This window comes from Sorex araneus, chromosome 8 (assembly GCF_027595985.1).
Source record: "Sorex araneus isolate mSorAra2 chromosome 8, mSorAra2.pri, whole genome shotgun sequence".
Classification (NCBI taxonomy): Eukaryota; Metazoa; Chordata; class Mammalia; order Eulipotyphla; family Soricidae; genus Sorex; species Sorex araneus.
The window spans coordinates 8,823,945-8,848,323 of NC_073309.1; the positions used below are offsets into that span (position 1 = coordinate 8,823,945).

The 24,379-nt window shown below is 42.5% G+C and overlaps 1 protein-coding gene across 1 annotated transcript in view; it reads right to left on the bottom strand.

The window, feature by feature from the left end:
- Window positions 1–24,379, bottom strand: part of HYDIN (HYDIN axonemal central pair apparatus protein) — a 273,502-nt gene that overhangs the window by 177,343 nt on the left and 71,780 nt on the right. Inside the window, exons 8-9 of the mRNA XM_055145713.1 lie at window positions 19,140–19,341; window positions 13,157–13,340 (exon numbers count right to left, since the gene is read on the bottom strand). Coding sequence (XP_055001688.1) covers window positions 13,157–13,340; window positions 19,140–19,341 — 386 coding nt within the window. The remainder of the gene's footprint in view (window positions 1–13,156; window positions 13,341–19,139; window positions 19,342–24,379) is intronic.

A 24,379-nucleotide genomic window follows, 5' to 3' on the forward strand; every position in this document is an offset into this window, starting at 1 on the left:
GCAACGTCTCCATCTCCCTCAGAATGACAAAGGGCTCTCAGATTCACCAGGGGTAGTGGATGCACCCCTGTCCAGCTGGCCTGCTGAAATGAAGTCTCCTTGGGGGCATGGTTCTAACGGTTCTATGCCCAGCACCTAAACCAGAGCTGCCGCAAGGTGAATGAGTGCCCCTGAGGCTCACTGGCTGGCCCAGATGTACCCAGTCTGTGTACTGGGGAGGCAACTGTAGATTCCTTGCCACCTAGTTCTGCCATTTTCCTCTCTGGCTAGATGTACAAAGTCGTGGAGCTTTAGAGCTGAGCGGGGCATGAGAGACCAAGCAGGGCTAAGCATTTCATTATGCTCTCTACGCTGAAGCAAAAATCTATTCCCTTGTTTGAGGAACAGCCAATATCTGGCAGTGCAGGTTGGGTCAAGGTTAGCAATGCTCAGGGCTGGAAAAGGCAAAAGGGCCAGGCAGAGGAGGGGTGTGGACACCTTCTGGGCATTCCTTAGACTACTGACAACCAGGAGCCAAATGTGGTCCACAGCACTTGGCTCCTGGTTGTCGGTAGGTCTGAGGAATGCCCAGGGCTGCATGAGAGCACAGGTTCATGTGAGACCTAAAGTTCTGTCAGGGGTGGGGGATCCCTTTACACCCCAGCACCGGGAAGCCCATGATTGGAGCTGCTGGCTGGGAAACAGAGGGAGAGGCAGCGGCAGGGGACAGCCAGGACTCCCCAGAGGACAGAATGTGGCCCTCCAGGGCAGTCCCCGAGAAGATCACTGCCTGTGAGGGTTCTCTGAAGGCGGAGAGCCGCTACACGGCGAGGAAAGGCCAGTGTCGGCCAGGCCGGCGGAGCCTGGGGTTATGAGAGCAGCACTGCAGATCTCCACCCCGGCTGCTCCCATGCCTGCGATAGCAGCCAGTGACCCGCAGCTTCGGGCTCTGGGAGGCCGCTGACGGCCGCAGCGCATCATGAACTGCAGGTGATGTGCACCCAGCCAGCAGGCGCATCTGTCAGAGCCAGAGTGGGGCCGTTCGTCCCTCCCGGGGGCTGAAGGCAGAGGACATGTAACTGGCTGCTACTTCACATGTGGAATGAAAGCCAAAGAACTTTTCTTTATAGCAAAAACTCAGGAGCATTTTCCTGGCAAATCAGAGAGCAGAACCTCCAAGCAGACATAAGCCTACAATGACCCCACTTTTCTTTCTCTATCTTTTGAAATATTTTTATATTACTTCTCCAATACTTCCAAAATTAACTTCTGTGTCATTTAGGTCTATGAAGGGGATTTTTCTTTCTTTATTGCTCAGTTCGGAAATGTTTCCAGACCCAAACATTCTGAGTTTTCCCTACTGTTCTGCCCCCTGCATCCCTCCTCTCCCATCTGATGACTCCTCTCTCGTCTGATGCCGCCTCGTCACACATTACCCTGGCTCCCACTCTCCCTGAGGTAGCACCTCTCTCCCAGCCCTGTCAATTTCCTGCTCCAAACAGGAGCCCGAGTGCCTGGGATATAACCTACGTGATTATTATCTTGTTTGTTGAAAGTAATTGTCCAAATGGCCTTCGGTTATGCTGTTATTATCTTTCTCCTAATGTTCTGTTTCCCCCTCAGATCCATAACTGCTTTTCACTCATTAAAGAAGTGCCCGCTTCAAGGAATCAACTGAATGATCTGATCTTGGACTCTCATATTGCGGCTTCTGTCCAAATATTAGGTATCTGGAAATAGAACCATAAGCTTCCTTCTGGAACAAGAATAAACCACCAAGCAACAGAGGGGCCCTGCCTACAAATTCCTATCTCCTTGTTTCCTCCCTTTACCTTTCTTGCTCCCAGTCAATGGTTATTTCTAGAAAAATTTGAAAATCCAAGTCCAAAGTGTGAGACCTTAGAGTTACATGCATGTTTGATTTACTTGATCTGGAAAATAGCTTATAATCCAACCTGCACCTATCATTTGCAATGGTTGCAGTCTGATTCCAGCTGACATTTAGAAGAGAGACCCACGCATTTGCCCACTCGGATATTAGACTTTTCTATCATATCTTTAACCTGACAGGACAAAACTGTACCAAACTTTAAGTCATAATCTTTACAACCATCTCCTGAGACTTTATGCCCCAGAACTGGGTGGGCACTCGCACATACCGGCTTCAGTCTGTTGCCACATTGGGAAGCAGCAGTGTTCCCACTACAGAGATGAGAAAGGCAAGGCAAAGACATGCCGATGGTGAACATGGGTTTTTAAAATAATTTTTTCCTTTAACATCATAAATCCTGCTTTCAGTTAAATAAAAGGACAGGTCTCGTATTTCTTTTCTCTTTCTCTCTCTCTTTTTCTTCCTTCCTTCCTTCCTTCCTTCCTTCCTTCCTTCCTTCCTTCCTTCCTTCCTTCCTTCCTTCCTTCCTTCCTTCCTTCCTTCTTTCTTTCTTTCTTTCTTTCTTTCTTTCTTTCTTTCTTTCTTTCTTTCTTTCTTTCTTTCTTTCTTTCTTTCTTTCTGCCTTCCTTTTGCTTTTTGGGTCACACCTGGCGATGCACAGAAGTTACTCCTGGCTCTGCCCTCAGGAATTACCTCTGGCAGTGCTCTGGGGACCATATGGGATACTGGGAATCGAACCTAGGTCAGCCATGTGCAAGGCAAACGCCCTACCCGATATGCTATTTCTCCAGTCCCCTCATATTTCTTAATGGCAAAAATAGCTTGAAGAAATTTCAAAACACTTTAATTGGCAAGCAGCTGACATAAAGCCAGTGTACCCTGATACCTTTGTCTGAGCAATGTTTTCAGGCAGCCTGAAAGATGATTCCTGAGGCTCTTTCAGTGTGTATTAAGGATGTTGCAGCTCTTGGAAAATGATCTTTATCAGACCATCCTGGTTGAGGGGCAGGGTCAAGGGTCCAGTCAGCTCAGAATATAGTCAATGAATAATGACTTGATGAAAAGTCGTAACATTTGATGACTTCCCCTATATTCCACCAAGATGAGAATATTCTTGACTACTTATACAAATATATTTAGCCATCATTATTTTCCTCAAATACAAACATGTGTGTTCACAGAATATGTAAGCACTCTTGCCATGTGCATTTTGTGGCCATGAGCTACTTCCCCACACCAGCCTGCAGCAGCCACCAACAGGTGCATGAAGAAGAAAACAGGGCCACTAAACTGGTGATCAATTGCTATTTATTCCAATCTAGGTCTGGCTGTTTATTCCGTTCTCTCTGCGCACCTATACCACTCTCCCTGAGTGCCCCATTCCAGTCTCACACTGCCCCTCATTCCCCTCTCCTACTTTCCGATGCTAGTCTCCTGGCACCCAGTCTAAGAAAAAGATCTCATCCTGCTAGATCCCCTCAAAGGCAAAATTTCATCTAAGGGCTTGTTACTTCTTTCTTTCATACATATACATTTAAATAGCACTGTCCTCCCATTGTTCATTTATTTGCTCGAGCAGGCACCAGTAAAACTTGTTGTGAAACTTGATGTTCCTGTTTTTGGCATATCAAATACGCCATGGGGAGCTTGCCAGGCTCTGCCGTGCTGGCGGGATACTCTTGGTAGCTTGCTGGGCTCTCCGAGAGGGATGGAGGAATCGAACCCAGGTTGGCCATGTGCAAGGCAAATGCCCTACCCGCTATCCGATCACTCCAGTCCAATGATTATTCATACTGTGAAGTTTTAAATGCATCTATGTGAATAAATGGATACTTTTTTGAAAACAGCTCTGTCAACTCGCCACCAATTTACAATTTTGTGGAATTTTTAAGAATTCAGCCTTATTTATTTATCTATATGTGTATAGTTGTCATGATCAAAACAAGTCTTTCATATATGGAATCTAAAGAAACATAGTATGGAACAACAAATGGTCAAAGACATTAGAACTGGCAAGTTTATCTACAGAACTGAGTTTATCTTAAATTTACTTCTTAATAATATTTCTAGTCATTTTGTATGGACACAGTAAGAGACATAGTAAGCTTAGAGGGTGGCTCTCTTGGGGACATTTTGCTATAGATCCCAGACTACTGTCCTCAGGCCGGATTAGTCCTTCCTTACCCTACCAGGGTCCTTGTCCAGTCATTTCTCTTTGGATCAAGACAGAATTCGCCGATGACCATGCTCTTAACTTACCATAAGTTTTATGGCACTTGGTCTGCCCCATTTTGATGCCAGGGTAACTTTCATCTAGCCCTGGGTTCATCAGTCCCTTTGTCGGGACCCTGCTTTTGAGGTACTAGGAACTAAGGGCAACTGAGGCTTAAGTCAAGCAAATATGACAGATGCCCAGGAGTAAATATTATTCGGACTCAATTAACTCCTAAGTTACAAAAGCATAAGCATTAGCTGTCTTCCTGTGTCTATACAAAAAAAGACAATGCTCTAAAGTAAACTATGCAATGGACATAAGGGAAAGAGAAAAGCAATATTTCACTTACAAACACAAAATACAGAGTCTTTGGAAGGATCTGACCTTACAAGTCACAGTGTCTGATTTGGGGATATAGGTGATTAACAGAGAGGGGAAGCAGAGCACAGAGAAGTTAAAGATAAACACAGAGGAATGGGAGGCCTCGAGAGCACTGTTATGGGTGTAACCCAAAAAACCTAAGTTCCCTGTGGCAAGGGAGAAAGGACAAACCAATGTTATCCTACACAAACATAAAACTTTTCTCTTAGGAAATGAAAGCTTGCTCTTAAAGTCAAATTTAAGAACAAATAAAATCAATCAAAACTGAATTAAAAAAAAACAACAGTAGCACTGATTAGGAGCTCTAATCAATTCCCAAATCCACAGCTGCTCTTTCTTCTAGACCCTTTTGGATTAATGAGAGAGATCATGGCTCTGCCTTTCTCCAGTTGCTTTTGAAAAGTAGCACTGTCGTCCCATTGTTCATTGATTTACGCAAGTAAAAAAGAAATACTTCCAATTTATTAAGAAGAGATTGTCTCTCTTTATCAGCATACAGGGCAAGCAAATGTTACTTCAAAGAGAAACATAAAAATAAATAGAAACTGAAAACTTGAAGGTTAACAATACTAATTATCGGGGAGAGAAAAGAGGAACTTAGCACATGACATGCAAGATAACCCTTGGGAAAGAAACTGAGTCCCACCCCCAATAAAAATTTTATTTTACTAAAATACCGTGTGTTACAAAGCTATTCTTAGTTGGGGTTTTGAATGCACAATGTTCCATCACTGATCCTGCCACCAGTGTCAACTTCCCCCCATCAGTGTTCCCAGGTTCCCTTTCCTGCCTCAACCCTCCCATTCACCAAGCCCCAGCCTGCAATCTTGACAGGAATCTTTAAAATTTGGTTATTAAAGTTTGGGACTCATTATTTTAGTGATAACTCTGTGGTTTGAATATTTGGCTCTATTATTCTTTTTTTAAGTTTTATTTTATTTTTATAAAATTCTTCACAATGATTTTATCACATTTAATATTCCAACACCAGTTCCACCAACAATACACCTTCCCACCACCATTACTTCCTATTTTCCCAATCACCACCCAAGCCTGCCCCAATACAGGCCCAAAATGATTTATTTTGTATTGTTTATTATGATTAACTTGCTAAAAATGATCAAAAAAGATTTCTTTAGAAGAAAGTGGGTGAAAATTGTTGTATCTCACCCAGGAGCCATGAAGCTCTTATATAAGAGATTACTAACCAGTTGTTACAGGTTAAGCCTTGTGTATTAATATTTTCTTAATCAAGATTGGTTGCCTTCTACTTTATATTCCATCCAATGTGGTGTACTACTTCTGGCATATCAGTGAAACAGAGTAGATGTTGTATGGATACAAAAGTGGCCACATATTCCAGGAATTCTAAAATTTTGATAGAGTGATACAGCTGGGATTAAATTTTTAACTGGATAGTGACTTTGGAGTCTGGAAGCATCTTTGCATCTCCCTGATGTCTTTCAAGATTTATTTATGAGTCTCTGGATCATGCCCAGTTAATAAGCTTATTCGGCACTCTCTGAGGCCATTCATGGATGTGACTGCCAGGCTCCTGGAAGAACAGGGGGATGGGGGGAGGTCACCCATCCCTGACTCCATGGGAACCTGGATATTTCGGTCACAAAACCTGCATACCTGAGTTTTTCAACAGATTTATTCATGGATGAGGCATGTGGAGATTGACCGTGAATATGGCAATGATTGGGTTCTGAAGGTTTTGGGCTGCCATGGTTCTGTTAGGGCAGGTGGAGGGACTCACCGGACCCCCTCAGGGTGCCCTGGACCAGAAATTAAGTCTGTTTCAGGGTCTGGAGGCATCTCCTTTATTATTCCTTAACACCACCAATGAACCATTGACTCCTACCCTATTTCTTCTCATCTCCTCTTCTCCCCTTCTCCTTAACTCCTTTCTTTCCTTCTCCTCCCTATATGCTGGGATCAAAGGTGAACTAGGCACCCTCCCCTCTTTAAACCATTGTATTTCTTCACCCAGTTACTCTAAACTGGAAGATAATATGTTAAATGAAGTAAGCCAGATGAAGAAGGGAAAATATAGGATGGCATCACTTAAAAGTGGATTCTAGAGTAACTGGTTTAGAGAAGAAACTTGGTTCAATAAAGTCTTCATTCTCAAGATAATGATAGAAATGTTTCTAACAGAGGAGAATAAGATGTGACTGCCCCCCAGAGGTTGTGTGCTTACTAAAGGTGTGTGTTCTCTCGGGAAGGAGACCCAGACCTCACATGATGAAAATCTCCTGCATTTAACAGAGCTGAGCAGGTTGTGTGTGATGTTCCTACCTTGCTCTGGAGAGAGCAGATCCAGGCTCTTCCACCAGGAAGACACATCTAAGAAGCCCAAGGAAGCTGGCTGGTCTCTAGACTCTCCCTCCACCTACATAGCTCTCCAACTTGATAGCAAAAGGCTCGGCACGAGGTTTGGCCTGACACAAAGATTTGAAAGGAGGAAGATGGAAGTGAGGCCGAAGGAGAAAGTTATCCCAGAGATTGCTGGGATCCGCCAAGGGCAGCTTTCTTGCAGAAGCCCGTCCTCCATTCTCCTACATGGTGTCCATTTCCAAAGACTCAGCTCCCATATATTTGCAATGTGACTCACAGCTAATGCGAGAAGTGGGAGGGACCTGCAAGAAAGAGCTAGAACATTCCTCTTTGGTAGTCTTCCACCCAACCTGGTTCTGCTGAGCTCACCTGCTATGCCAATTTGGGAAAAATAAAGTCAACTAAATTTGAGCTGGGCTTTCAAAGTCTAAATTGCTGAACCATCTGCTTTCAGGGGCTTGGGTGATGACAAAGTATGGTTTATTATTACTTACATAGTAATCAAGAAATGATCAAGTTTCTCTCCCTTTTTAAGGTTTAGTTAAATGAAGCCGAAGATTCCCCAGGGGCACTGGATAAAGTTTGCTTTGATGAAAAGGACACTTGCTAAAAGAAGCAGAAATGGCTTCAGTGCTCACCGATGTCAGCCAATCAGCTAAGACAGTTTGCATAAATTTAAAATACCTTTACATTCTTAGACCTTTCTTTGTGGGAGAAATATCAAGTGTTCAACATTCAGAAAACTGCTGCATCTTGAAAGTGTGACCTGCGCCAGCTGCATCAGGTTCAGAAATGAGGCCAGATTAGTGGGACTGTGGCTGCTCAGAGGACATTGAGGTGCCCGTGGAAATCAAAAGCCTAATTTTTTCTCCTTCTGCCCTGTGATATCTGCCTCTCAGCTCTCAGAATTGTGTTTTTGTCTTTGACTTGCTCTCACTCAGGGAACCCAAGAGACCTTAGCAAAGGAAATGGCAGAATGAGACTATCAACATTCCACATAGCCAGAGCCCCTAGTAAAACAGAATATTATATTTCTGAAAGTAGCAATTTCTACTTCCTTATCTTGAAAGCACAAAAGCATGCACAATAGACTCATCCTTGCAATTCTTTTCTTTTACAAAGGATAAAGGAAAAACCTTATTGAAGCAGGTGGCTTAAGATATGATCATTATTCTATACAACTCAATAGCTTCCCTACATAAGGAATTGCCTATTTTAGGCTAATTTTACTATCAATACTGTAAGAGTATTAAAATAATACATGAGAAACTTGATATATAAACTAATAATACAACAAATGCTTTAATGACTAGAACAATTATGGTTATGATTAGAGTATCAATAAATTGTCAAGCCCATTGACAAAATAATGCTCCAAGCCCATTGTACATATCTTCCTGAGGTTTCTATTTCCCTTGGTTTCTCTTAGGCTGTGCCTCACCTTTTTCTATGTTAATGAATACCTTTATCCCCCAAAGACAGACCCATGTACCGAAGTGAAGATATGGGACCATATTGATACCCAAGACACACCAGCTGCAACTCTTCAAGTTTTGAGATCTGGTATCAAGAGATAGCACAGAGGGTAAAATGCTCTCCTTGCATGCATGCAACCCCAATTTTATTCCTGGGATCACCAATGGTCCCCTGAGTACCACCAGGAGTGATCATACCCCCTGAGCATGGAACCAAGAGTACAGACAAATATGACCCAAACCGAAATCCCCAATCTCACCAAAAAAAAAAAGTTTTGAGCACAATGGCAGTACTAAGATATAAAGATGATAAGAAAGTGAGCTAAGACAATGGCACTAACCAATGGCCAAGTGGTGACCAGATGTTAGAACAAAGAAAGAATTGTATTTTGTAGTCATGCTTATAGCATTGAGTCAAACTATATCTCACAGAGTTGTACTAGTGAAATTTGGTTTAAATTCAAGACTACTGCCATCTCCAAGCAATTTAAGGATGGTGACTGATCTCTTGATATTGAAACAACTTGCTTTAAGTTGAAGGATCATCTGACATAGGAACTAAATTCCCACAAAACACTCAATATGCAGAGAACAGAAAGACATATGGATTAACTCACTCTCAGTTGGCTGATTGTTTTTATATATTGAAGTAACATGGTTCGCATTATAATTAATGTTTATACTTCAGCCAGACAATGCTACTGCAGCACACCCCATCACCAAAATGTAAGATGACTGATTGTCCTTCTTGGCCAGCCTCTCCTCTCTCTGCAGGGCCTTAGAGATGAATGCCTGGAGGCTGGCTGGAGACTTCTGCAAATGTTCTGGCTTTACTCTGCTCCTAGAATGCCCATCTGCTTGGTATCCCTTCAGTTAAAACCTCCCTAGGGGCCTGATAGAGAGTACAATGGGTAAGGCATTTGTCTTGCATGCAGCCGACTCAGGGTCAATTCCCAGCATCACATATGGTCCCCAGGAATGATCCCTGAGCACAAAGCCAGAAGTAAGCCTGAAGCATAGCTAGATGTGGCTTTCAAACCCAAACCAACAAACCAGAAGAGCAAAAATACCTCTGTAGGATACTCACAAATACTGTTTGGCCCCTGGTTTCCCTCCCACAAATTTAGTACTGCTTTTGCAAAACACTGGGAACAGGGATAGGGCCATGCCCAGTGGCGCTTTGGGGTTCATGGGTTACTTGGGGGACCCTGTGGTGCTGGGGACTGATCGGGACTCAGCTGCATGCAAGGCAAGCACCTTAACCCCTTTACTATCTCTTTGGTCCATCTAAAACATTTTGGACTCCTATTGCTGTCTCAAATTTAACACATTCAGAATTAAAGCCATTACCGTTATTTTCCTCCCTCCTACTCCTATCCATCCATATATTGGCACTGTGTTCGGACTAGGGTACCTGTGAAATGCCTATTCCCAAACTGGAAATTCACAATTTAAAAATTGAAAAAAAGGTGCCTTGTCCCTAATCTTACAAAATAAGTCACCATGTTTTGTAACAAGGCAACTGAAGCTATAGCTGAAAGTCACTTTTCTTTTAGCCATACTAGGAACTCAACCTCAAATTCGTGACTTGCTGATTTCCATCAGGGACATCATTTTCCCTATCCCTCCAGCGCCAATCTGAGAAGACAGCATGTCTCAAGCTCCATAACTAGGCAATAATAAAGCATGATAGTGTTGTTCTCTTGCGTCTTCCCTCTCCTTTGCTTTCTGACGATGGTGACTGCTCCAGTCAGTATCTCCCTCACACACCATCCTGAACCTGCTGGCAGAGATGTTCAGTCTCCCTGACCCTTGGGGTATCCCAATGTTTCACCCATGCCACCCTATATGCCCTACTCCAGGTGACCGAAAAGTGTGAACAAGACCCTTTATAGCCCTCCTGAATTCACTGAGTCCTGTTCTCAACCTTGCACTAAGGCTGACACCAGCATGATGTGTGAGGGCCGGGGCTGTGGACAGGGGAAATGCTGCTTCTACCTCTTAGAGAACCCCCTTCTCTTGGGCCAATATTTGTGAAACTCCGTTGGCTATGAAAATTCCTTTTCCTCAAGGCACACACGTTGTCATACTTCCAATACAGGGTTTGCAGGAACGGACAATGAAAGATGACAGCCTGGAGGCTCCAGCACAGCAGCTTGCCAAGGCGGCCCAGATTTCTCCTACTGTCCTTCCCCACTTCTCACATTTTCCATGACTGCCTGGTTCCAGAGAACCGTCACCTGCATTCCTGTTGACTATGACATGAAACAAGTTGTTTTTCTTTCCGAAACAAGTGGTTTTTCTTTCCTTTGTTTTTGTAATTTCTGCTACAGAAACAGTCTCCTCTTTCCTTTCCATTGTATTAAACCCTGCCCTTCCTCCAATATTTAATTCACATATCAGCTCTTCTATTAATCTTTTCATAACTCCCTAACCCCAAACTACTACATAATTTATTTGTGTGTAATGGGAAACCCAAATCTCAATGTCGAAAAACAACTCCAGTTCACATTTGGGTGGAGAAGCTAATGAACGGCAGTCTTTCACCATCACACTTTCAAATGTAATTTACAAAGTCAGATTAAATTATACTCATGTATAAGAACTGCATTTCGCCAAATCCATCAGTATCTTTAAGTAGGGGGCAAAGAAGACTTAACATCAATAAATAATTCACAATAACTGTCACTGAGTTCCACTATTTTAACCAGAATACTTTAAGAAGATTTGAGGAAAATGTCATGCCTTCATTTTTATTCTACAGAAATTGTCAAGAACAAGTTAATGAGTATTTATGAGATGAAAGCCTAAGTGGTGAGGAGAGAAGACAAAACCATTACAAATGCCACAAAGACTCCTTATGTACTAAATAAATATTATCTGCTCCTTTTTCCAGCATTTCCCACCCAATCTAAACAAAGTTAGTGTCCTTAATTTCAAAGGCGTTATTTCTGTATATTACCAAAGAAAAAACACTTTTTCCTTTTAAAGATTAAATGACCCCGCTTTTTTATTTTTTTGGTTTTTGTTTGGGGGCCATACCTGGCAGTGCCCAGGGCTTACTCCTAGCTCTGTACTCAGGGATAATTCCTGATGGGACTCAGGGGGTCATATAGGGTACCAGGGATCAAAACTGGGTTGGTGTGTGCATGGCAAGCAGTCTACCCACTGAACTATCTCTCCAGCCCCCAAATTATGCCTTTGTAAGAAAGTCCAATTTGGTTCCTATCTGGAACAGAGCTGGACATTCTTTTCTTTTCTTTTTTCTTCTTTTTTTGATTTTTGGGTAACACCTGGCAAAGGGGTTACTCCTGGCTCTGCACTCATGAATTACTCCTGGCGGTGCTCAGGGAACCATATGGAATGCTGGGAATCAAACCCGGGTCGGCCGCGCGCAAGGCAAATGCCCTACCTGCTGTGTTATCCCTCCAAACCCAGGACATTCTTTTCAATGTGCAATATTTAAAGAAATATTTTAAAGGAACTTTGTTTTTTGTTTTGTTTTTTGGGCCACACTCAACAATGCTCAGGGGTTACTGCTGACTGCTCTGCGCTCAAGAGTCACTTCTGGTGGTGCTCAGGGGACCATATGGGATGTGGGCATCAAACCCAGGTCGGCCATGTGCAGAGCAAGTGCCCTACCCGCTGCACTATCTCTCCAGTCCCTAGAAGGAATATTTTAAATGTCATGTTTATCACACCTACACCTCCATCAAGATGCTTTGGGTTCTGAAAGAAGCATGAAGAGAAGAAAATGAGTGAACATTATCTTTCTCTTTCTGAATTGGATCTGTACAGGACCCCACCTCACCATGACCCTACTACCTCCTGCTGAGAGGCAAGACCTGGGATCCCATCAACTCCCAGGAGAGAATGTGAGGAAGGGCAGCAGTCATGAACCCAGATATCCTTGCCAGAAGGATAAGAAAACCAGGTCTGCCCAAGACAGTGGCATTTCCCACAAGTGACCCTGTTTTCAACTATGTCCTTGTGGCACAAGATTGTCTTCTCCCCAGCTGGCTTCTTTTATCTGTCTGTATCCTTATCTCTCTATCTTCTGCCCAGATGTGACATAATTCACAGTCCGAGCAGACTGTGGTACAGGAGGCTCTAGCTGCTTTTGTCTTGGGGCAGCAGGGCAGAGGACTTAAAAGTTGGTTAGTGGAATGCCCTCTAGTGCTCTCACTAGATAGAGGGCAAGGTCGAGGACTGTGTCTGCCCTGCTCATCAATGCCTGGAGCATACCTAGCACCTGACAAGGAACATGTAATCAGTAAGCATCTACTAAGTGAATTAGGACATAGCAGGCCTCAGCCACAGTAGTTGGCTGGCCATGTCCAACCAGTGATGGTACTCATTATTATAGCTAGAACCTGGAGGGTAAAGGTCAAGGATGTTTCTAAACATCCTATAATGTAAGGGCTTATCCAGCCCCATAGGGTAATAGCACAAAGGTTAAGAAACAGCTCTAGCATTAGGCAAATCTGCGATAAACTCTGGATGCTAACTGGCCTTGTACTAGTTACTGAATTTCTGTCTTAATTTGCTCATGATGAGGACCCTGATATTGTATCCAACAAGATAGCTAATAGCAGACATAACTGAGAAAGACTGGGTACTGCACCTCAAGTGTTTAACATAGTCATCACCAGCACATAGGAAGTGTGACCTAGAATGGGCCTGAGAGCACGTTGCCATCAGACCTTAACAACAACCTTAACATGCCTCCCAACAACCATCAGAATCTTCAGGAGGGATCTTTATACTTTTAGGACTCACTGTATCAAACTCAGCATGAGGACTCACTTCAAAATGAGCCCTGTATTTGCACTTCTGAAAATTCAACGATCAGGCTTTCTCTGTGTCACTCACCAAGGGCTCGATGGTGAAGATGCCATTGAGGAAGAGCATGCTGTCTGTCTGAACCTGCCGGCGCTGATTCTCAAAGGTGCGGGAGAGAATGGAGAGACGTTCTCGAAGTGAAGGATCCACATTGCACTCTTTAAGGAACTCATCGGTCTCCTCCTGTTCCTCGTGGGTCAGATAATCACAGACCCTAAAGAAAACACAGGAAATGGAAGATTCAGTTGGTCTTCCCATGAAGAACTTTGTAGAGGTGCTCCCATCTGGGCTATCTACCTGGAAATGGTCTTATCCATCCCTCCTTGCCCTAAATCTGTAAGAGACTGGCTGGGAAACCTTGCACCTCATCCTCTAGACGCCTCTGTGCGCTCACTCTTAGCCACTTTCTCATGAAATACTCCAAGGCTTCCTAATCAATCCCCACTGCTTACTCCTTACACAACTTAGACAAGTCTTTTCTTCCATGTAGCTGTGTTTTCCAAGACAACTTTAAATGCATTTAAAAAATGAAATATTTAACATCTAATATCCTCCCACCTCACAGGATAAATTTGTGTCTTTTTAAACTTGCTTAGCTTTAATTCTCTTTAGCTATTACCTACTTCACTGTATCACTATCATGCCGTTGTTTATTGATTTACTCGAGCGGACACCAGTAATGTCTCTATCACACTCAGCCTTGAGATTTTAGCAGCCTCTACTTACTCATCCTTCCCAACGATTGGAGGCTCTTACAGAGTCAGGGGAATGAGACCTATTGTTACTGTTTTTGGCATATCAAATATGCCATGGGTAGCTTGCCAAGCTCTGCCGTGTGGGCGGGATACTCTCAGTAGCTTGCTGACTCTCCGAGAGGTATGTGTGTATATACATATATACACACACACATACATACATATATGTATGTATGTATGTATGTATGTATACATATTACTGTATTTTGGATATGAATACGCCACGGGGAGCTGCCAGGCTCTCCCAAGTGGGCAATAGACTCTCAGTAGCTTGTCAGGTTCTCTAAGATGGAGAACTAGGCTATTAGATGTCACGCAGCCACATTGCAGCTGCGCACTCCCAGGGGTGGGGGGGAGGGGAAACGCAGCCAGTTCCTTCAAAAGGTCCCAGTGAAGAAAGCAAGGCGCGGGGGCAAGAGACTACATGGCTCTCTTCTGGGAGATTGGTTTTATAGTCTCTGGATGCTGTCCGTTGATGGAATTACATGGTGCTGGGGGCAGTCTCTGGGTGTGACTGCCTAGCTACAGGAAAATGTAAGATCTGGGTGGATGAGGCCCAGTCCTGATCTAAGCAGCTTTGGAGATCTTGGCCCTGGGTCCCGCACACCTGGGTTCCTCTGCGGCTTCACCATGCGTGAGGTTCATTGGATGTTACCTACTTAGCAAATAGAATCTGGGATAAGCAAGGATTAGGTTGGGAGAGTGATTCTACTACTGACTGGCTCTGTGCAGAGGGAGTTACTCTGAGCTTCAGCACCCACACCTATGAAACAGACAATAGGCACTCTTCCCTATGACTGTGATGACTGTTAGCGAGGTGTTGAGCTCATGCAAGTCTGAAGCGACACCTTAAGAAGTCTCCCTTCCCTCTTCCCAGTGTCTACTGAGATGCATCAGAAAAGTGCCAGCTCTCAACCGTCCACTCATGGTGCTCACTGGGCATGCTCGCATGACTGCTGTGTTGGCTACTACTTCATCTCGACTTTGAAGACTGAGTTGTCTTCCCTTCAGAGGCATGTGCCCATTTCTCTGGCATGTTCTCTCAGGGCCAATGGTGAGAAATCATTGAGCAATGTGAGTCAGGAGTGAGAACTGGAGCCACACATCCCTTGTGTCCTAGGTAGGGAAAGCCAACCATTTTCCAACTGACTGCATGCACATCATACGCTCAGTGATGCCAAGGATCTTTTTAATGATCTTGTCATTCAAGGTCCTTCAGTCATATTGCATAAAGAAATTGTGGAAAAATGAGTTCCACAGTATGTACAACATATATAGTATGTCGTATGACCCACACGAAGTCAGGAGAGGAATGCCAACTACCTGATGACCTCACTCATATGTGACACATCAAGAAACAAAGCATATGTGAAGACAACATCCACTGAAAACAAATCCTTAGCCTTGGACCACAGAACAGACGTTTCCAAGACAAGAAAGGACCTGGGGATGGTGGTGGAGGGATATTGGTACTGTGGTGGGTGTGGTGAAGTGATGATGTTCAATGTCCAAAACAAATAAACTATGGTTACTAAAATTTTAAAAATAAAATGAAAGAAACAGTTTTACATGTTCTGGTCCCAAGAAAGGAAGTGTGCTGTGCTTCCCTGTGTCCCCCACTTTTTAAGGAACCCCCTCTGCACTTCCTTTCTACTGCAGATGGGGCAGCAGTGTCCAGGGCAACCAGAGCAGTGTCCTTCTGTGGTGCTGGGCAGAGCAAATCAGAGACAGCTCAGTCCACAGGAAGAAAGACTTTATGAGGGGAATTTCTCTTGTTTTGTCTTGTTTTGGGGCCACACCTGGCAGTGCTCAGGGCTTACTCCTGGTTCTGTGCTCAGAGATCACTCCTGGCAAGCCACGGAGGACTATATGAGGTACTGGGGATTGAACCCGAATGGCTGTGTGCAAGGCAAATGCCCTACCTGCTATGCTCTCTCTCTAGCCCCTGAGTGGAACTTCTTGGTATCTGCCTTCAGAAATACATCTTTGAAGAAATAATAATGGATGTAAACAGAGACACAGAAACAAAAATGTTCATCAAAGTACAAGCAATAATATCAATAAATGTGAATCCATTTGATGTACAAAACTGAGGAACTGATTAAACAAATAATAAGAACTGAAGACATTAGGATTCTTTAAGGGGACTAGTGGGAATCGGGTGAAAAAGTCTGATGTGGAACAAGGATGATAATGCTCCCTGAGCTGAGAAGTAGGATTGCCTTTGCCCCAGAAAACAAGAGAACAACAAAACAGAAATCCCCAACTGCTGCTTCTCTTCCATGCTGTTGGCACTCTCACATCTGTTATGGTTATGAAATGCAGTGGGGGTGACCAGTTGTCTCCCTCTTATGAAAATCATAAGAGCCATGGCTGAGCATTCAAGAAGGGAATGTGCGGCCTCACCCTAGGTTGCGTGGCTCCAGCAGGTTACTGTCCTGCCCTTGGGTCTGCTTAAGCTCCTGGGGACTCAAGCTCACAGGCAGTGTTACTTTATAGATGGAGAGACCACTCATCAGACATATTCCTGCCTTCTCTTTCAGTCAACCATAGGTCTAGCCCATCTCACAAGTGCTGTTGGCAACCTCTGGATCTTTCCGCTCCTGAACGACAGTCAATGGGTACGGTGGCACACTGAACCCATAATGGTCCCTGTGGGTGCTGAGACCTGCTCCTTTAGAGCTAACTGCACGTGAGAGAGCAAAACTGACCACTGGGAGAGATGCCTGGGTCCACTCTGCCCTCTGGCAGGGAGGACGAAGCTGTTGGCCTACAGTGGGCCCTATGGTGCTCAACACTAAGCTGCTCCCAGCTAACTGCGATGAAATGAAGATGAGATTTTTCTTTTCCTGTTTACCAAGAACCACTCAGGTCTGCAGATTCTTCACGATCCTAGGAATGGATTACCCCCGCACCCCGTTGTAAGTGAGATTAAATGTACTGCTACCCAGGTGCAGTCTCAAGGACAATTCAAATGATCTGTCTAGAGACACTTATGGCTCCTGATACCCGAATATAAAACAAAATCAGGCTGGTTGCTGTGTGTGGGTTCCATCAAAGACTCGTTAGAAATCTAGTACAGAGAAAATCTAGAGTTATACTCTATTTGTTACTAAGACGATGGCCAAAACCTTGGTAGAAAAATGGGGAGTCAGAGATCCTTAGAAGTCTGTGCCAACTCTCTGGCAATAATAAAGTTCGATGACAAGTATAAAAAAAACCCTTGTAGACAGGTTATAGCCCCTCAAGATAAGGCAGAGAAAGAAAGGAAGGATTAATGTACTCTCCATTTCTGAAGAAATTAATCTTTCCAAAAGTTACAGAAAAATATCAAGAGAGTCCTAAACAATAATTTTTAAAGGAACCTATATGTTATTCCAAAGGTTCAAAAAATAAATTAAAAAGCAGAGGACTGGGTAGAAGAACTGGATATTAGCCCAAGGCATTCAACTGTGGACATGCGTCTTCAGGCTGGCACAGACCAGCTGCAGTAGCTAGAGTGGAAGGAAATGAGGAAACGCCAGAAAGGAATAGAACTTCCGGTTCCTGGCGAGGGCCAAAATTCCTGCCCTCGGAGAAGGGAGAGCCTTGTCAGATAAGAGAGCAAACCAAGTGGTTTTATATCTCTTAGCCAAGAAACAGCTTCAGCCCCTCTCCTTAGCTTTGCCAAGCCAGTGCAGAGAGCAGGCTTTTTGGTGCCAAGGATCCCTGGCCCCATGCCCCACCTGGAGAAAACTCGGGATAATGGGAGAGGAAAAGAGGGTAGAGAAAATCACGAAGGTCAAAATGACAGTCTCTCTGCTTTAGTATCTTTGACAGCAACTGGTTTGGATATTTCTTGGGTTTTCTGCTGAAACTAACTCCTTACGCACATTTTGTGGACACTGACAAGTCACACATCACGTCCTGAATGGTCAAGCACACAGACATGGCTGGAATTAAAGCTACCAGCTTGTACGACACTTTCCTTGTACAGGGTGTCTTCACTCTCCTCCAGAAGAGAAGGACCTGGACACATGGAAACAAAAATGCTGCTTTCCTGCTGTTCCTGATGTGGACTTACCTCTCTCCCCTGTCTCCTGAAATTTTCTGGAACATTCTGATCCTGGATACATGTATGTCGGTTGGGAAATCAAGACAAAACGAGCAGTGTCTTTCCTCTTACCTTTTTTAAGCTATTGGTATTTCAACGTCAGGAGGCAAAATGAAGTTTTTAAGCAGGAAGTCTTGTCTTTGCTCACTTTTTAAAGATGGCACAGTGGCAATCCAGTGATTAAAGCTCATTGTCTGGATAATAAAGCTGCTGGTCCACTGTGTGTCCTGCCATTGTCACAGTTCCTTCTTATTCAATTAGGGATGGCGCACTGGGGGATTGCTGCCTGGTTTCCATGGGCCTAAGACTTTTATTTTTATCACATGCTAACTTGGTTTTAAACAAAGCTTTGAAGCTTCCCAGGGCTAATCTTTAATGAAAATGGAGAGGCAAATAAAAAGGCTGAAATAAATTCCAATGAAAGCAGCGAAAGTGCTAATTCAGGGCAGATAGAAGAGGATGAAAATGAAAATAGAATTTAAAAGTAGCAAGGATAGCTTCAGTAAAAAAGAAATAATCAAAATTTGACAGTGATGAGATCAGTTAAAAACAGTTTGGTCTTTCATTTTATGAACATTCTCCACTGCTTGAATTAGCCTTTTTATAAGCAGAAGATTGACGATACCAACAAGAAATCATTATTAAATTATATGGATAGCTGGGCCTGAGCAATAATGCTAAAACTGAGACTATAAAAGCTATTATATAAAGGTACTTTTTTCCTCCTCATTTTTCATATTTTATGGAAATATCTTTTCCCGGAAAAAAACAATACCATTGATCCCATTTCAAAAGAGATTATTTTTAGAAACTAAAATATAACCGATCTGGCTGGAGTTATGAGAATTTCAAACATGTAGATTTGTTTGAGGAAAGAGTAGAGAATGATATATTTGGTCTTTAAAATCTAAGGGTTTAGTTACTGGTAAATAAAAGGCGGGTTGAGATTAATCAAGGGCTGACAACACTATGCCACAGAGCAATAGTTCTGCTTCTTTCAGTGAACCTTCCAATGGTGTATCATCCATGCTGGAACCAAATCAGAAAATTACGACATCATTTGGTTTAGTTTAAAATTTACCACAAAAGTAACAGATTTTTCCTAATAATTAAATTTTATATTCCCCAAATTACAGAATGCAGATTATTTTTTCCCCTTACAAACCTATGCTTTTCTCTTTCCTCATCTTCCTGGGTAGCAAATATTTTCCACTGGAAATGGGCAATGATTTTACTGCGGTTGTGAATAGTTATAATTCGCTGATTTGTCAGAGATATGTAGGTTTTCTCAATGATCAAAGAATTCTTGTCCAGCCTTATGTTCATGTCTATGGCAGCTCCATATAAAGAAACAAATACCTCTTCACCTAGGAATTAACAAATTATAAATACATTGTGAGATTTATTCTAGGGTGATACTACAGGTCATTTTTTTTCCAATCTGGAAATAGAGAAAATGACACAATCATTAGCTACTTCCTTCTTTTTCCCCTCCATAATTCAGAGATGAGATGTCAAAGAATTTAGCTTTTCAGCTATAGAGCATCAAGCATTTTATTTATCCCCAATTAAAAATACATAAAATGGGAATGTTGTGATGAGGATGGCAAGGTTTTATCTTCTTTGTAAGATCTTAAAACCCTAAAGCTTGATCAAAGAACACTTGCATTGTGCATTTCCACCATATGCCTCTCTTTAGCTCAATCATGAGAGCACTTGTTTCTTGAAGTAACTAACCAAATATATCTGGTGTTAAATAATCTACATGAGAGCACTAAAGGGGATCAGGAAAAAAGATTCAACAACTTCATTAGTAAAAAACTATTTTAAAAACCACATCTCTAAGTCATAGCAATTAAAACAAAGCAAAAATTTGAAACACACCTATGCTAACTATGACTAGGTAGTAATTATATAGAAAGAAAATAAAAACATAAAGGTAAATTTTATATGCAAATATTAATCTTTATTCATCATAGTTATTTAAGTTCTACCACAGTAATTTAACTTCATTCAAGATTTAGGACTCTTCTGAGCAGATACAAACCTATAAACAATGTTCTACCTAATTCCTACAGAGTCATGAAACATCACTCTGAAATCAAAGTAGAAAAAGAAAATACTTAAATACTATTACAGTTCTGGTGGTCTATAGTGCTAACATTTTCATCAGAATCCAGAAAGTATAATCACTTGCAACTTATCTTTAGGCAAACATTTCTCCTTCACTGTTGTATAGACTGAGCTGACCCCTAGTATTCTGACTGCTCTTTGTATAGGTCAAATGTTCTTAAGCTCTAACACTTTAAACACAGCAAAACTTTATCTAAAGTTTAAAGAAAATGAAGAAACCCCTTGAGAATTATAGGCTTCCTTTAGAAGAAGAAATTTAAGAAAGATGGGTACAACAGAAGATGGAGTGGATAGGGAACAAAGTGCTTATTCATAGAAATAATAATTAAGAACTCCCAAAGCTAAGTAAATATCTTACCACAAAAGCTATGAGAAGTTGAGAGGACACTCAAATTCTAAGTTTAAAAACACCTACCCGGGGCTGGAGTGATAGCACAGCGGGTAAGACATTTGCCTTGCATGCGGCTGACCCGGGTTCGATTCCCAGCATCCCATATCTTCCCCCAACACCGGTGTGGCCCCCCACCCAACCCCCCCCAAAAAAAGACCTACGCCATTATGGTTTGCAATGCAGATACTGAGAGGTTGCCCAAAAGTAGAGAGAGTATGGGGAATATTGTCTGCCATGGAGGCAGTGGGAGGGTGGGAAAGGTGGGGGTATACTGAGGATATTGGTGGTAGGGAATGTGCATTGGTGGAGGGATGGGTGTTTGATCATTGTGTGATTGTAACTCAAACATGAAAGCTTGTAACTATATCTTACGGTTAATCAATAAAATTTAAAAAGTAAAAATAAAAATATAAAAAGAGCTATGCCAAGACACATCACTGTTACATTAATGAAAGGTCAACAGTAAAGAAAAAGCATTTTAAAATTCCAGGGGAAAACTATGCAACTTACAAGGCATCCTAATGGGGCTATTACAGGTTTCTTGAACTGGTGGTGGGAGTGGAGAAGCAGCCACACCTCTACAAACATGGGACTCCAGTACTGAAAAGCAGTAAAGGAGGAGTGATTGACAGACCATGCCACATATGAAAGTATGCCCAAAGGCAAAGGAGGTGAAGTGACATGCATGATATCCTATCGGTAACAACATTGTAAGTCACAGTACCTAAAAGGGGGTGGGAATAAAGGAAAAAGTGTCCATCATAGGTACGAGCTTGCAGTGATGGGACTGAGGGAAATCTCGAGATGGGGGCGCAGAACCAGCCCTGCTCCCCACCCAGATGAGACACCGAGCTGCCACCTATGAATGGCTCCTTTGCTCCTGAATGGCCATGATCCCAGAGGCACACAAACCAATCTCGGAACCCAGCGGCTTCTGGCAGAATTCCTCTGGACTTAATTACTAAAATACCAGAAATCCAATACCTCACGACATCATATGCTCTTCATTCTCAGCAATAGAAAGCAAATGATCTAATGATGCCTTTTCGTCAGGTCTGATTGTTGGGGGAAAATTCTAAATAATATAGTGGGTCTCTGTCAAAAAATTGAATGTAATCAAAGTAAAGAGAGAGTAAAGTGAAAATCATCTGACACATAGGTAGGGTGGGGGATGGGACGGGTTGTATACTGGGGTTCTTGGTACTGAAAGATGTGCACTGGTGAAAGGATGAGTGTTTGATCACTGTACGACTGAGACTTAAACCTGAAAGCTTTGTAACTGCTCTCATGGTGATTCAATAAAAAAAAAGTGCCCATCATAGAGTAAGGTTGGGGGGTAGCAGGAAAGTGGGGACCCTGGAGGAGGGAAGTGGGTACTGGCGAAGGGGTTGCTATTGGGACACTATATGCCTGAAACTCAATCATGAATAACTTGTTATTCAATAAAATTTTCTTAAAGAGAAATATTTTATAACCATAAAAAAGTAGAATACTGTGCAGGTATTTAAAGACTACATGGAAACTTTTTATATGAAGACCATAAAGCAGACGTGGATAAATGGAATTTAAATGAAAGAAGCAAGACTGAGAACAATTCAGAGTAAGTTGTGTTTTGATAAGATGGGAGAATAATATACATTCATGTTGCATAGATTTGCATGAAAATGCTGGGAAGATAGATAAGAAGACAACAAAAGAGTGAGATGAGATGAATGAGGCAGGGTAGAAATAATACTTTTTTAATGTAGGAGGGTTGAAAATGAACTTTAGAATATGATTATAAACCATGAGTATACATGGGGCTGGAGCAATAGCACAGCGGGTAGGGCGTTTGCCTTGCACGCGGCCGACCCGGTTTCGATTCCCAGCATCCCATATGGTCCCCTGAGAACCACCAGGAGTAATTCCTGAGTGCAGAGCCAGGAGTAACCCCTGTGCATCGCCAGGTGTGACCCCCCAAAAAAAAACAAAAAAAAAAAACATGAGTATACATAACTTGCTCTAAATTTTAACATAAAAGACTTAGAGAGTTTACACTAAACATGCAAAGCTGCTTGATAAGGCTAATAATTAGAGAAATATAAAATACTATTTAATAAGTATCATATTAAAAAAAGTTTGCTAATGCTGCTTTAGCAATATATTGGCAAAAGTGTGAAAATTGAATTTTCTTATAGAAATACAAATAGGTATAATCACTTGACTAATTTAGTATCTGGTACAGTTCAAGTTAAATTAACCCTGAAATTCAGTAATTTCTCTTTCAGAAATTTATCCTTGAGGAAAATCCCACACAGTGAGACAAAGACAACTATATTGTTTGTAATTGCAAACAAGGAACATAATACAGCAAGAGAATAGAAAAATTATAGTATTTTTTCACATGCTACAGTATGGTCCACTAGCTAAGTGAATCAGAGTTGGTGATTTAAACAAAGAGGAACATTTATTTTCACTATTGAGTTGAATTCTGTATTTGGGGAATAATAAAATACTATCAAATACATGATTCACAAATATTTTATACTATCCCGTGAAATCTTTTTGCTTCTTTTTTCTGTTAAAAATATTAGTTAACAAGGAATCACTTTTATTTATAAACTGGTACAAGAGTAAATTTCTGCTGTATATTTTTTAAAAATTTTAATTGTATATCTGTGAGAAAGACCATTACAAAGCTTCTCATGATTGGGTTTCAGTCATACAATGATCCAACATCCATCCCTCCACCAGTACACATTTTCCACCACCAGTGTCCCCATTTCCTTCCCACCATCCCCTAACATCATCCACTGCACACCTCCCAGGCTGCCTCTATGGAAGGAACTCTTATTTCTCTCTCTTTTGCACATGGCTTGCAATGCAAGTACTAAAAGGGCATCATGTTTGTTCAGGGAGTTTGGTATTTTTGATCGGGAAAGTAAGGCTGGAGTTTCTTTTTCTTCTCTTTTTAGGTCACACCCGGCAATGCTCAGGGGTTACTCCTGGCTCTGCATGCAGGAATTACTCCTGGCAGTGCTGGGGGAACATGTGGGATGCTGGGAATCGAACCCGGGATGGCCGTGTGCAAGGCAAACGCCTTACCCAATGTGCTATCACTCCAGCTTACCCCCACCTTTTTAAAAACTGGGTGGCAGCTTTGGGGTATGGACATCACTACCATCCAGAAGTGCAGGGAGGTGGGTAAAGGTAGCCCATCCTGACCCCAAGAAAGCCTAAAGATTTTAGTCACAAGACCCGCACACTCAAATTCTCAGCAGATTATATCTCTGTGAGGTTTATTCTGAGATAATGGAGTCCAGCCGGGGACATGGCAGCGATTTGGGAGTGTGGAAGAAAGAGGCTGCCAGGGCTCTGCTTGGGTGGGCACCAGGCTGACCCATGCCCCCTCCAATTTACCCTAGTCTGTTCAGCCTTGAGCGGGTCCAAGATTAACTGTGGCTTTTGATCTCTTTCAAGACTTATTTATAGGTCTCTGAAGCCTGAAGCTAGGCATATAAATGAGCTTATACAGCTGAGCCAGAGGTGGTTTATGGCCATAGCTCTCATATACCTAACTTGGGACCATTAAATTTCTCGGGAACTTGGTCACTTTCTCAGGAATGTTGTTGGGGTCTGGCCAGAGGTAAGTGACAATTTTGGGGTATCAGGAAGCCTGAAGGTGCCATCAGACTGCTGAGACACTCACCTGTGTGTACATGTTGACCTGCTGGCATCACTGTACCTCACCCTCATTTTTTCTAATTGAATCATTGTGACATAGACCATCACAAAGCTATTCATGATTGAGTTTCAGTCATACAATGTTCCAACACCCATCCATCCACCAGTGTACATTTCCCATCAACAATGACCCCAGTTTAACTCCCTTCACACCCCTC